The 12985-nt window shown below is 33.6% G+C and overlaps 1 protein-coding gene and 1 pseudogene across 2 annotated transcripts in view; both read right to left on the bottom strand.

Annotated features, from left to right (window-relative positions):
- The window catches only part of WDHD1 (WD repeat and HMG-box DNA binding protein 1), a 56990-nt gene that overhangs the window by 24946 nt on the left and 19059 nt on the right, over positions 1–12985 (bottom strand). For both annotated transcript variants that reach the window (XM_016198143.2, XM_016198144.2), the window contains exons 8-13: positions 12147–12253; positions 11415–11556; positions 6947–7154; positions 4401–4588; positions 2884–3068; positions 450–691 (exon numbers count right to left, since the gene is read on the bottom strand). In XM_016198143.2, coding sequence (XP_016053629.2) covers positions 450–691; positions 2884–3068; positions 4401–4588; positions 6947–7154; positions 11415–11556; positions 12147–12253 — 1072 coding nt within the window. The remainder of the gene's footprint in view (positions 1–449; positions 692–2883; positions 3069–4400; positions 4589–6946; positions 7155–11414; positions 11557–12146; positions 12254–12985) is intronic.
- On the bottom strand, positions 7187–9207 carry LOC148094079 (upstream-binding factor 1-like protein 1; annotated as a pseudogene).

Raw genomic sequence — 12985 nt, 5'->3', positions numbered from 1 at the left:
TGAAATCATTGGTAACCTTGATAAAACCTGTCTGAACATAGTGGTGGAGACTGAAGAGAGAATATGAGGAGAGGAAAAGAAAACAGTAACTTTAAAAAGTCACATTCAAAGCTGTTTTGGGCCTTCAGACCAGAGTTGGTTTAGTTTTTAGGGCATTTAAACTCTGAAAATTCCTTTAAGATATAGACATGGAAGCAACTAACCAAATTCTACTGTGAAATTCTTTCCCTAATATAGTTCTTCTATAAATAAAATGTTTTCATTTTCATTGCTATTAGTAAATACAATAAAATTCTATACATTTAAAAATTACACTGATTCCAAATGCTAAAAAAAAATGCAAAAGGAGGTAATAATCTAAAACAAAAAGAAAAGAAAAGAAAAAAAAAGCTCAAGTTCTATTTACTTTAGATTATGGTAAAATTATAAGACTGAAAAAAAAAATCTACCTCTTTGATAAACAATGAAAAGCTGTTCTCCATGTCCTGCCATGGACACCACAGGCCCAGGAAGACTGAAGATCTCTTTCTGAACGCCTCCAATGGAAAACAATCGGAGGAGCAAGGCACTAGTAGCAGCAGCAGCCCATCCCTGACCAAGGCATATGGCTTCAATATCCTCATTCTGAGGCATGTCTACTATCCACTCTTTGCTTGAATCCCAAGAACTAAAGTGTAGGCAGTGAAGCTTGCTAAAAATGAAAAGAAGATAGAAACAAACTTTCATATTTGATATTGTATATAACTAATCATGATACCCAGTAACAAAACCAAATGCATGGTTTATTTTTCTGATATATATAAATAGTACAGGAAATGTCTTTAAGAAAGTAATTATGAAATATACTTAAAATAAACTATATTAAAACAATTAACATCAAGTTATTGAAGAATATTTAAACATACAGAAAAATGCTCACATGTTAAATGAAGAAAAAAAAGACGGCTAAAATCTGCAGAGTATGATCCTAGGTGGTAAATGCATAAAAAATCACAACCAATTTTTAAAAAAGGAAGAAAGCTTCAAAATGTTAGGCAACATTTCTCTCACTGACAAAAATAATAATAATATGGGAGAACAAAAAGAGAAAAAGAAAGAAAAATCACATATTATCCCACTAGTGAGATTACCAAACATTGCCAATAATTTGTTTCGTTTTTTTTTCTCCTTTGCATATATATATAAAGTTTACATGTATGTGTGTATGTGTGTGTGTGTGTATATATATATATATATATACACACACATACATATGTATCATCTACACACACACACAGGTAAATTATTAAACTTGGGCTTCAGAATGCAATACCACAGTATTGGTAATCTGAGGCAGTACTGACTTTCTCAACCATAATTTAAAAATTCAATATTAAAATGAAAAGGTAATATTATACATGGCTATGAAATAATATACCTAGGAAAACAAAGAGAAGAGTATCTGAAATCAAAATTACACATGAAAATAAAAGTTCTAATGATGTAAGGTATTATGAGTTAGAGGCACTAAGTCAACAGTGATTTATTATAATAAACTTATTTAATTCAATAATGAAGTGCTGAATTGATTTTACAATGTGTAAATTAGGAAACCAATTAAAATTTTTAAATGACCTAACATATACCTGAAACTAATATAATATTATATGTCAACTGTAATTGAACAAAAGTTTTAATTATTTTTAGAAATGATCTAATATAGTGAGTGTCTCTCAGACTTTAATACATATCCAATCATCTGAGGATCTTGTTAAAATACAGATTCTGATTCAGGTCTGGAGTGGGGTCTGAGATTCTGTGTTTTCAACAAGCTCTCAGGTGGCCCATGTCCCTTAGTTTGTGGACCATACTTTGAGCAGCAAGGAGCTAATATATCTAATCAGAAGAATTTGAATTTCAAATCACTTGGGAGTTAGTAAAATCTATGATTAAGTATATAAAATATTATAATCAGCTGAAAAAGAGATCAGGAGAGAGCAAACTGGCTGAAATAAAAGGTTAGTAAAATACTTGTTCTTCTTTAAAAAAATATGGACTCTGTATCCACTGCTTTTCCATCATAACTTTTTGTCTGTCAATCTACCTACCTACCTATCAAAATATCTAAGAAGTCCAAAACATGTTAAATTAAAAAAAAAAAAAATCAAACAGATAAATAGTACTAGTAACAGTTTTTGGTGTGATTTTCTTTTTTTAAGAAAAGTTTCAAATCTAATCTATATTGACAAAAACCAACAACAACAACAACAAAAATACCCAGATCAGTAACTTTCCAAGCTTGGGACTAGATTAGCTGCAAAGAAATATTAGGGAACATTTTGGGGTGATAAAAAATATTTTGATTGTGATAATGGTTATCTGAGTACATACACATTTGTCAAACTTATCAAACTATAAATAAAAAATGGGTGCATTTTATTGTATATAAATTATACCTCAATAAGTAAATTTAAAAGTGGGATTCATACAAAAAGAAATCTGGAAGGATACATATTATAGTGTTAACAGTAAATATATCTAAGTAGAATTCTGGGGGAAACTTTCATTTTCTAAAAATTCTGTACTTAAGTTTGTTTACAATTAATATATATTATTCTTAAACTAATAAAAAACAACAACAAAGTAGTCCCACTTGTCTTGTATTACAATTCAGGTCATGTTATTTTGTCACATAGTTAGAGAATGTAACACAGGGACAACTAGGCAAAAACACACATGTTCTGGGGTATTATGGGCGCGCTGGTATTTATACTAAACTCTTTGTTCTGAAATTCCACACTATAAAAGGTATAGTTTTGTTTTATTAAGTTTTTGTATTGAATTTCAACAACTGTATCTAATAATTCAAAAGTGACAAATTCTTCCTAATAATGTCAAATTTACCTTGCTAGTTCATCAGTGCTTTCGCATGCCAACAAAATAGCTTCATGGGAAAGATCTGCTATTGTATAATTCAAAGTGTTTGATAAATGTGTTGCATGGTGTATGGAGGTATCATGGAACTCCACATCTATGGCATTGTCTTGCTCATCATTATAGCAGCGAATAATTCCAACAGAGTTCCACACCTACAAACACGTAAGGTTAAATACAAGTCTGAGAAAAACCAAAGCTCTGAGAATCAGTAGGCCAAAGTGGTACAAAATAACAAATATTACAATTCAGTCTACATCAAAGTTTAAGCTATAGGTGCGACCAACAGCTCACCTACCTCTAAACAGTTTCAGGAAACAGTAGTAACAGCAGAGCTACAATAACTAATTATGCCTATCTTCATGAGCAGAAAGTACATGTAACACAAATTTACTAGGAAATGGAATATTTCTCATTTAATTACATTACTATCATTTAAAAACCACTTTATAACTGGCTTTGAACAACCAAACAATTATATTCTTCAAAAAAATTTCCCCCTAAATTTAAAGTATGGTTATAAATGACAGCATATTTTTCTGTTCCAAATAACTGGTGTATATTATGGTAATAAGTATATACATTTTAAAGCAACACAAATTGATACTATTTAGGAAAATTTCTCTTCCACTGATATACACTATAGGCTCACAAAAGGCCCTAGTGTTTCCTTTCCTCTACCACAAATATAATTTTATGTAAATAAAACAGTTGACAATAAAAAATTAAGATTTATTACTTGATGATTACTCACGCAAAGTTTTATTGAAATAAAACATCACTTTCACTATTTACATATAAATTTCTGATAGGCCTATACCTTTCAAAACGGACAATAAGCAAAGTCCTCAGTGGAAAACCTCAAATAATGAACAAATCAAAATATTAAACTTTTTTAGTTTTCAAAGTTAAGACAAAAAGTTAGTATTCTTTCATCCATCCAGGAAATATATATTTAATGCCTATTGTGCCATGCACTGTTCTAAGTGCTATCAGTAAACAAAAAAGAAAAAGCTTTATCTTTGGGGTGCTTACATTCCGGGGGGGGGGCAGATAGTTCTTTTTCACAGATGTACCACATAATATACTATAAGAGATGCCTTCCAAAACATATCTTCCACCTAGCATTTTTGGAGTCAGTATAATCTCCTATATAAAAACTAATACAATATGAGAAATAAGGTTTAGAAGTATAGCCAGATATATTACAAGATACAGTCACATTTACTTAGGTTCATTATATATCATTATGCAGAGCAAAATTTATTTAACACCATTTTCAATAATAAAGCTGAAATAAGACTAATAAGTCTTGTGAGTTAACCATAAAACAACCACAAAATTAAAATCAACCAAAGTGCTCCAGGCCAGTTTTTTAAAAATCATGTTTTTAAAATTTTTTTTACCAAACTAATTAGCTATAGTGAGATAAAACGCTTAAAAGTAGGTAAAACTATTTCAAAGTTATGTGTAGATCCAAGGCTTACCATGAATCTGTGAGTGAGATGCAAGGGCGTAGAACCTGGCTGAAACGGCTTTTGCCGGGGGGTTGGCACAGGCCCATCATACAATGGCCTGTGGGATGGTACGAGAGGCGGATTATAAATGCTGTCTGCTGCATCATCTTCCTCCTTCTCTTTGAGAAGACTAGAACCAGTTTTTAGCATTGTAATATCTAAAATACAAAGGATTATAATTAGAGAATCATAAATACCAATGACCTGGAAAAAGAAAAACATTATGAACTAACTCTAATAACCTTTTTACTCATACTTAGTAATATAACATGCTATTTGCCTCTTTCATTTTGTTAACATTTGCGGTGATGGTGCAAAAGCGATGGAGGGCAAAACTACTGGTGCCTTAGCATTAATCAAGGCACAGGCACCAATCCACTAGTGGCCAATGCATTAACCACCACTCAATTGCAGTAAGAATATAATTTTATTAAATCTTGATGCTTTCGCAGGTTTTTTTTTAATGTTCTCTGTGCTAAAATGGAAGTGTATATAAATAAGTATAATGGCTGGGGGGAAAAAGCATTTGAGCAATTGAGTTGTAAGCTGAACTGATTTTTTTCATGAAACACCATTTTTACTTGAAAGAATGCCATATAAACTATGGGTATACAGATCTGGGTACCTGACAAACATTTTCTTGAAAATGAATAACTGACAGAATTTGTTGCCAATGATAAAATTTGAGCTTACAAACAAAAATCAGAATACTGAAAAACTTATATCTACCACCATGAGCTTGATTGCTTCCCAATATTTAAAAACTTCTGATGAGACTGGTGCTGATACTAACAAATATATTTTGGATAATGCATCCATATTAGGAAGGTCCACAAACCTCAGTGAACCAGTATTTACCAAATTACCAATGCATACGGTACAAAATCAAAGATGGTAAAAGATCCATTCAATGTTCAAGTTAGACCAATGGATTTAATGTAACAGAGTTGAAAAGTTTTCAAGCCCTGGCCAGGTAGCTCAGTTGGTTAGAGTCATCATCCCAATACACCAAGGTTGTGGGTTCAATCCCTGGTAAGGGCACATACAAGAAGCAACCAACGAATGCGTAAATAAGTAGAACAACAAATCAATGTTTCTTTCTCTCTAAAATCAATAGATTTTTTAAAAAAAGAAAGAAAAGTTTTCATATTTCACATTGCAAGTAATATTTAAGAAGCTTTCATGTGTTGAGTTTTCTGGTACAGTATCAAAGAAGTATATCCACAATTATTTGAATAGGCTATTAAAATACTTCTTCCTTTTCAAACTACATTTTTGTGTGGGACTGATTTTTCTTCATATACTTCCAGCAAAAACAATATATAGCAGTACAACGAGCTCTTGAGACCTAATCATTTGAGGATTACTGTTCTATAAACCCAGTATGATTTAAATGCAGCACAATTTACCACTGTACATTGTTGAAGGTTTTTAATTACAATCTCAAATTCTTTAACAGATATAGTATTATTCAGGTTATCTATTTTTTTTTTTTTAAATATATCTTTATTGATTTCAGAGAGAGGAAAGGAGAGGGAGAGAGAGAGGTAGAAACATCAATGATGAGTCATTGATCGGGCCCACAACCCGGGCACGTGCCCTGACCGGGAATTGAACCCTTATCACCTGGATCCTAGGTCGACGCTCAACTGCTGAGCCACACCTGGCCGGGCTCTATTTCTTCTTGAGTTAGCTTGGGAGCTCGTATCTTTCAAAGAATATGTCCACTTCATTTAAGCTGAATTTATGACTACAAAGTTGCTAATAATATAACATTATCCTTATGATATTAATAGTAGTGGTGTCTTACAGAAACATAATGCAAACTACATGTGTAATTTTCAATTTCTAGTATCCATATTTTAAAAAGTAAAAGCCGATAATTTTAATAATATATTGCATTTAAAATAGAATTTCAGCATGTACTCAATGGAAAAACTGACTACGGTATTTTACGTTCTTTTTTTAGTACCATTTTTGAAATTTTGGTTGCATTATACACTTACCATCACTTCTTAATTTGAATTAGCCACATTTCTACTGCACAATAACCACATGTGGCTACCAGCTACCATACTGGATAGTGTAGGTCTATAGGATCTATGGTGATGACCCCTTTTTCATACTTGTATCAGTAATATGTTTTTTTCTTTCTTGATCAATCAAGATAGAGGTTTATCAATTTTATTTACCTTTTCAAAGTGATTTTCATTTCAATGACTTTTTAAATAGTTTTATTACTGTCAATTTCATTGAATTCTGCTATTTATTATTTCCTTTCTTTTGCTTGCTTGGGGTTAATTTCCTCTTCTCTTTCTATTTTGCTAAAGCAAAAATTTAGCTCATTGATCTGAAACTTTTTCTAACGTAAGTATATAATGCTATAAATTCCCCTCTACATACTGCTTTAGCTACATTCTACAAAAATCAATAATGACTTTAAATAATAGTTTTAATAAAAAATTGAAAAGATTAATCAACAGAATGGATCATCATATCCACAAGTCAATTCATACCAACTGAGTTTTCATCATCTTCTAGGAAGTGACTTCGCTGTCTAGGGCGACCTGAAGCCAGCATGACATCATCATCCTCATCATCATTCATAATCCCTTTTGAAAAAGAGGGGGTTTCGACTGCATTGTCATTTAGAAAATCACCAGCAGTACTCGTATCATCTCCATCAAAAAGATCATTATAATCCTTTTCCATTCTGCTAGATACCTTGAACAAATAGATTAGAAAGTATTAGTGAACTATTTTGATAAACTCAATTACTCAAAAGGCAATCTTTTAATATGCATCTATAAACTCTATTAAGCAATGCTCTGATAAGAATTAATTAGTAAGTATATTTATGAGGATTATATTTATATAAGACTTAGTCTTTACTTTAAATGCCTTATAGTCTATGAATGGGGTAGGAGTATAGGATAGAGAGGTAAAGAAATACTGTACATACCCAAATACAAGGCAAGATTTTATGCCCTGAAAAGTCACTTCCCAGAAAAGAAGTCACCTACAAGTCCTTAATTATAAGATATTCTCTTATTTACTTTTATTTGAACAAAATACTTAGGTAAGACATATTTGCTTTCAATGATCTCAGTTAAAGCTAGTTTTTTTGTTTGTTTTTTGATGTTTATAGAAGCAAACAGAATAGAACCAATAGAAAAACAAAGGAGGCAAAGAAATTCAACAGAATTAATCATTGATTCAGTCAATCCAGTGTACGCTCCATAGCCAATTATCTCATTGTTTATTCCAAGAACCTTAACTGCATGGAGTTTCTCTGGGGGGTGGATTTGGTGTATAGAGGAGAGTCAGAAGGTCCTGTACAAGATCTCTTCTTTCCAACAAATCCTATTTTCTTTTGAGGAAGGAAGGAAAGAAGGAAGAAAATGAAAGAGGAAAGGGAGAAGAACCCTTTAATGTGATGGCAATGCCAAGGAGTTTTGCTGGAAAGTTCTCTGTCCACCATTTAACTGGAGTTTGAGGTGGAGGTGTCTCCTGAGGAAGATGAGTTGGAGCTGCTGCCCTCACATTCTTCATCTTCATCACCACTGCTGGAGTCTGAGGAGCTACTGCTCTCTGCCTTTCCCCATCTTCCTTATTTTTTTCTGTTCCCTGTGAGACATGAGAATGGCCCCCAATAGTCTCTGATGATTCTGTCTCTGGAGCCTGAAGCCCCTACTCCTGTCAAAGCCCTTCTTACAGAATCCTTGCTGATGGAGATTACAGATCTGTATTGACGATCTTGGGGTCTGGGCCTCCATTCATGTTCATGTTCTTATGCTTAGTATGGGTTCTCTCTCTGCAAGCAGTGTATTCTTCAGGAGACAGACTCTTGAGCCAGTGATCCAGGCTCACCATGTACAGTTTCTGTAGCTCCTCAGCCTGCTTCTTATACTGCTCCTTCTTGGCTCTGCAGGATGTGCTGCCAGCATCTGCCAATTTCCACCATGTACTCCCTCAGGGGGAGATCTTGCAGCCCCCTACTTGACCACAAATCCTGATAAAACTTCTGGTATGTATTCACTGGGGGGATTCTTGGGCCCTCCAGGAAATTTTAACTTCTTGGAAAAATAGTTTTCAGGGAAGACTTCACCTTCACATTTTCCTGAAACTTCTTTTGGGCTTTGGTTGGACTCTTTTTGGGGGACAACAGATTTCTTGGAATTCTGGACTAGATCAGGGTAGTCCTTCCTACACGGAGCCGGTTTCTCCTCAAACTCTTCTTTTTCCTTCTGGAAATCTTGAATACATTCAGTTTCACCTGCCCTGGGAGAGCTTTGTACTTTTCAGACAGGACCTTGGTCAGCTCCTGAGTTTTGGGTGCATACGGGAGTGCAGGAGCCACTTAGGCAAGCAGTCAGGGCTTCCTGGGTAAGTTGGAATGTTTCTTGGGTTTTTTGCTTTTGTAGGAATTTTTAACACGTTCTTTAGCTTCCAGGATTAATTATGTCAAAGTGAGAATCTTTCTCAAGTTATAAGAAATTTCTAACTATTTGAGTTTGCACATTTCTCCAGAAAAAATCATTACAAGCTATTTTTCCCCAGTCCATCTGTGACTGGATTGTTTTGAACATGTGGTTGTCACTGGGTGGTAGGTTATTCTCCATGCATCTCTATAGCCTTACAATGTCTTCTTTACACCAATTGTCTTGGCTATTAGGCAATGCCATCTTTAGGTCTTTGTACTACTTACATGGTCCTAGAAATATAGAGCCCTCAGCAGGATCTCAAACTACTTCACTCTCAACAATCACCTGGTGAATTATTTCTGGATGTCTTGCAGGGTGTATGATTCTAAGTTTCTGATGTTTGAAGAATGATGTTATTACAAATTTACTGAGAAAAGATGTAGGATTAATCAGATCTTTTAATGTGGCAATGTTTCCTTCACTCCATAAAAGTTTCCTTGGACCACTCTAGCTCTCTAAAAACTGTGTTGATCTTCCAACCACAAGGCTACAAAATTCACATGAATTTTCTTGATCACCCCGTTTTGATCTCTAATTCTTTGAACAAAATTTATTTAATCCTCACAATAACTCTAGGTACTGACATTACTCTGATTCTCACTTTACAGATGTGGTATATTATGATCATATTTCCTTTCTTTTACAACTTTTTGTTTTTTCTGGAGTTAAGAATCTTCTCTCTCTTTAGGTCTTTTTTCTTGAACAAATTTCCCTAAGATGATTCTTCCAGTCTCCGGCCTGAAAAGCATAAGACTGGCTGACAAAGATCTGGGAGCCAAGTATAAAACGTGAACTGGGAATTTCAACATTTAAGCATATACACTTTTATTTAATTCTCTTCAGTAAAGTATTCCCCTTTCACCCAATGCCACTAAATTATTAAGTATGCCGGGATCAAAGACCATCTCTATTTTTTTAAAAATAAAGGCAGGGTTAGTAATCTTTTTTTAAAATTGATTTGAGAGAGCAAGAGGAAGGGAGGGAGACAAAGACAAACATTGATTTGTTGTTCCACCTACTTATGCATTCATTGGTTGATTCTTGTATGTACCTGACTGGGGACCAAACTGGCAACCTTGTTGTATTGGGACAATGCTTAACCAACTGTGCTATCCAGCCAGGGCAACTTTCTCTACTTTACCTTTACTAAAGAATAAATCTCCAGCATTCTAGCAGAATGTGTATGGTGGTGAGGGAGGGGAGTTACCCAGCTGTGCACACTGATGTTGAGACCAGAGGGATCTACTTGCTTATGTCTTCAGCTCTACTTTTAGAAGTACCTAGTGCTATCAGATTCTCAGTCTTTGGGGAGTCATCCAAACAAACTGAACTGCACCTCAGTTTTCCTCCAATGAGGTCTTAGGATTCAACTTTTTGAGAAAGTAAAAGTTAGTTTCTAATCATCTTTCTATTTTCCAGCTTCCAAAACTGTGTTACCATATTCACTTCAACTGTCTTCCTTAACCTTGTGGGATTGTGCATTAAAAAAAATTCCTTTAGTGCAGTTCCAATGAGGGTTTCAGGTAGCAGGTATCTGAGCAGAAATATAAAGTCTGCAATCTTTAACTGTAAGTCTAAACCAAGACATGAAATATGAATGGGTGTATCTGCCAGGCAGGGAGAATAATGAACAAAAACAAGGAGGTATAAACAAGAGAGACTATTTTGCTTTTCTTTTTTTGTCTCTTCTTTTTATAATTTGTCTTCAAGGTGGACTGCTAAAAGCAAGCCTTCGGTAAGGCTGCTTGGCTAAGCATCACAGGTATATGGGGAGCTCTAAAAGTTAAGGCTAATTCAGAGCAGAAAAAGGTTACAGGCTAAAACTAAGTTATAACTATTAACTAATTTTTAAGTATAAAACATTTATGGGTATACCTCATTTTATTGTGCTTCACAGATAAATGCATTTTTTTAACAAACTGAAGGTAAAGACCCTCCATTAGCAAAAACATTACAACACACTGAAGGCTCAGGAGAAGATTAACATTTTTTAGCAATAAAGTATTTTTAAGTGAGGTATATAGGTTTTTTTAGACATAATGCTATTGTACACTTAATGGACTACAGTATAGTGTGAACATAACCTTATACACCCTGGGGAACCAAAAAATGTGTGAGACTCACTTTATGCAATATTTGCTTTATTGCAGTGATCTGGAACTGAACCCACAATATGTCCAAGGTATGCCTGTATTTAACTAACAATCCCCAGAACACCAGGAGAGGAAAACGGTGTTTCACAAAGGTATTCCTTGGGAAGTCAAGGGATATAAATAGGTATTATATGGAGGAAAAAACAGTCTCTTAGGAAAATATATTTGGGAAACATTAGGTTAAACAAGTTTAAACAGTTTTGTTTACTATAGGATCATTACTGATCATCTAATATAATCATATGAATTGTAATTTTCCAAGAAAGTAATGTAGTTGGTGGTGCTTTCCAAACGCATATAACAACAGAAAGACTTTGAAGAAACTGTTCTACCATATTACTTATTACCTTACTGCTTGATAGCTTTCCATTGGGGTTACAAACATTCTCCAGGAGCCCTAGATTTCCTTCTGCATCAGTATAAGCTATTCGACCACAAGTAGGATGCCAGGCTAGGCCACAAACTGCATAACCTTTCTCATGTTTCACCCTAAAAATTAAAAAGTAAGTTCTTAAAACACTGTCAAGAAAAATATAAACTATATATTTCTTTAGGTAAATTTTAGTAAGAAAAAGTTAAGTGGTAATGACTATATATGGTGCCAGATGGGTACTTAAGTTATCAAGGGAATCAGTTTGTAAATTATATAATTGTCTAACCACTATGCTATAAGCCTGAAACTAATAGAAAATAATATCGAATGTCAACTGTAATTAAAAAATATTAAAAATAAATAAAATGGTCAAATAAAACAATCAATAAATATCTATTGATTTTGGAGAGAAACACCGATTTCTTGTTCCACTTATTTTTGCATTCATTGGTTGATTCTTGCATATGTCCTAACCAGAGACTGAATCCACAACCTTGGCTATCGGGATGATGCTCTAGCTGACTGAGCTACCTGGCCAGGGCCAAAACAATCAATAAATAAAATGGTTAAATGACTTTTGACACACTAATAGGTTTTTGTTTACATTTTGACAATTTAATAATTACAAATTTGAAATGTTTTATAAGACAAATAAAAGTCTAATTGAAATAAGCAAGAAAGAGACAAAAGATACACTGAATCATACCTTTCCACGCAATCTTTGGTTTCCACATTCCAAATGATAATTAAACCATTAATACTCCCTGCAGCTAAATATTGCCCACAAGGAGACCAGGTTACTATATTGAGGGTCTATAAAGAAAAATAATCAATAACAATTTTGTATAATTTGAAAGTAAACACTCACCAAACTCTAATTTTTATAACACTTATTTCATGTATTCCATTAACTTATAACTTATAACTATATATAACTATATATAACACTTATTTCATGTATTCCATTAACTTATAACTTATAACTATATATAACGCTGATATATAAATGGTAAGACAAAGTTTGCTTATTTCTTTCTTTTTCAGTAATTTTCAACTACCACAAACAGTTTTAATTTATCATGTGAAAATTATACTGGCACAATTTTAAAAGCAAAATCTAGAAAATGTTATCCTGGGAAGAGAAATAACACAAGGTAGCCTTTGCAGTCAAAATCAAGATAAAGAGAACTAGTAAGTGAAGTGAACTTTAGTAAGCCACTGCTCACCCACTGGGCCTCTGTTTCCTTAACTTCAAAATGGGTGTGTGTGAGAGTGAGAGTGAGAGAGAGAGAGAGAATATAGACCAACAACTCTTCCTGCTCTAAAAATCCAGAGTCTATGATCACAAGTTTCAGTAAAACTCATTAAAAAATAAAGGTCAATTACTGATAAGGTGAGAAAAGCTTGTTCTAATACTATGCTAGGGTTAAATTTATTAGACTTCTTATAAATTAAAAGATCTTCTTATTAAATTTCACAAAGAAGAAAGGTCAGACAGGACCTAGCAAAGTCCTACCTACTTCCAGTTATTAGCTAAAAGAAGAA

This window comes from Miniopterus natalensis, chromosome 1 (assembly GCF_054644295.1).
Source record: "Miniopterus natalensis isolate mMinNat1 chromosome 1, mMinNat1.hap1, whole genome shotgun sequence".
NCBI classification, from domain to species: Eukaryota; Metazoa; Chordata; class Mammalia; order Chiroptera; family Miniopteridae; genus Miniopterus; species Miniopterus natalensis.
Note: the sequence above shows the minus strand (reverse complement) of the source record. Positions and strands in the feature narration are given on the sequence as shown.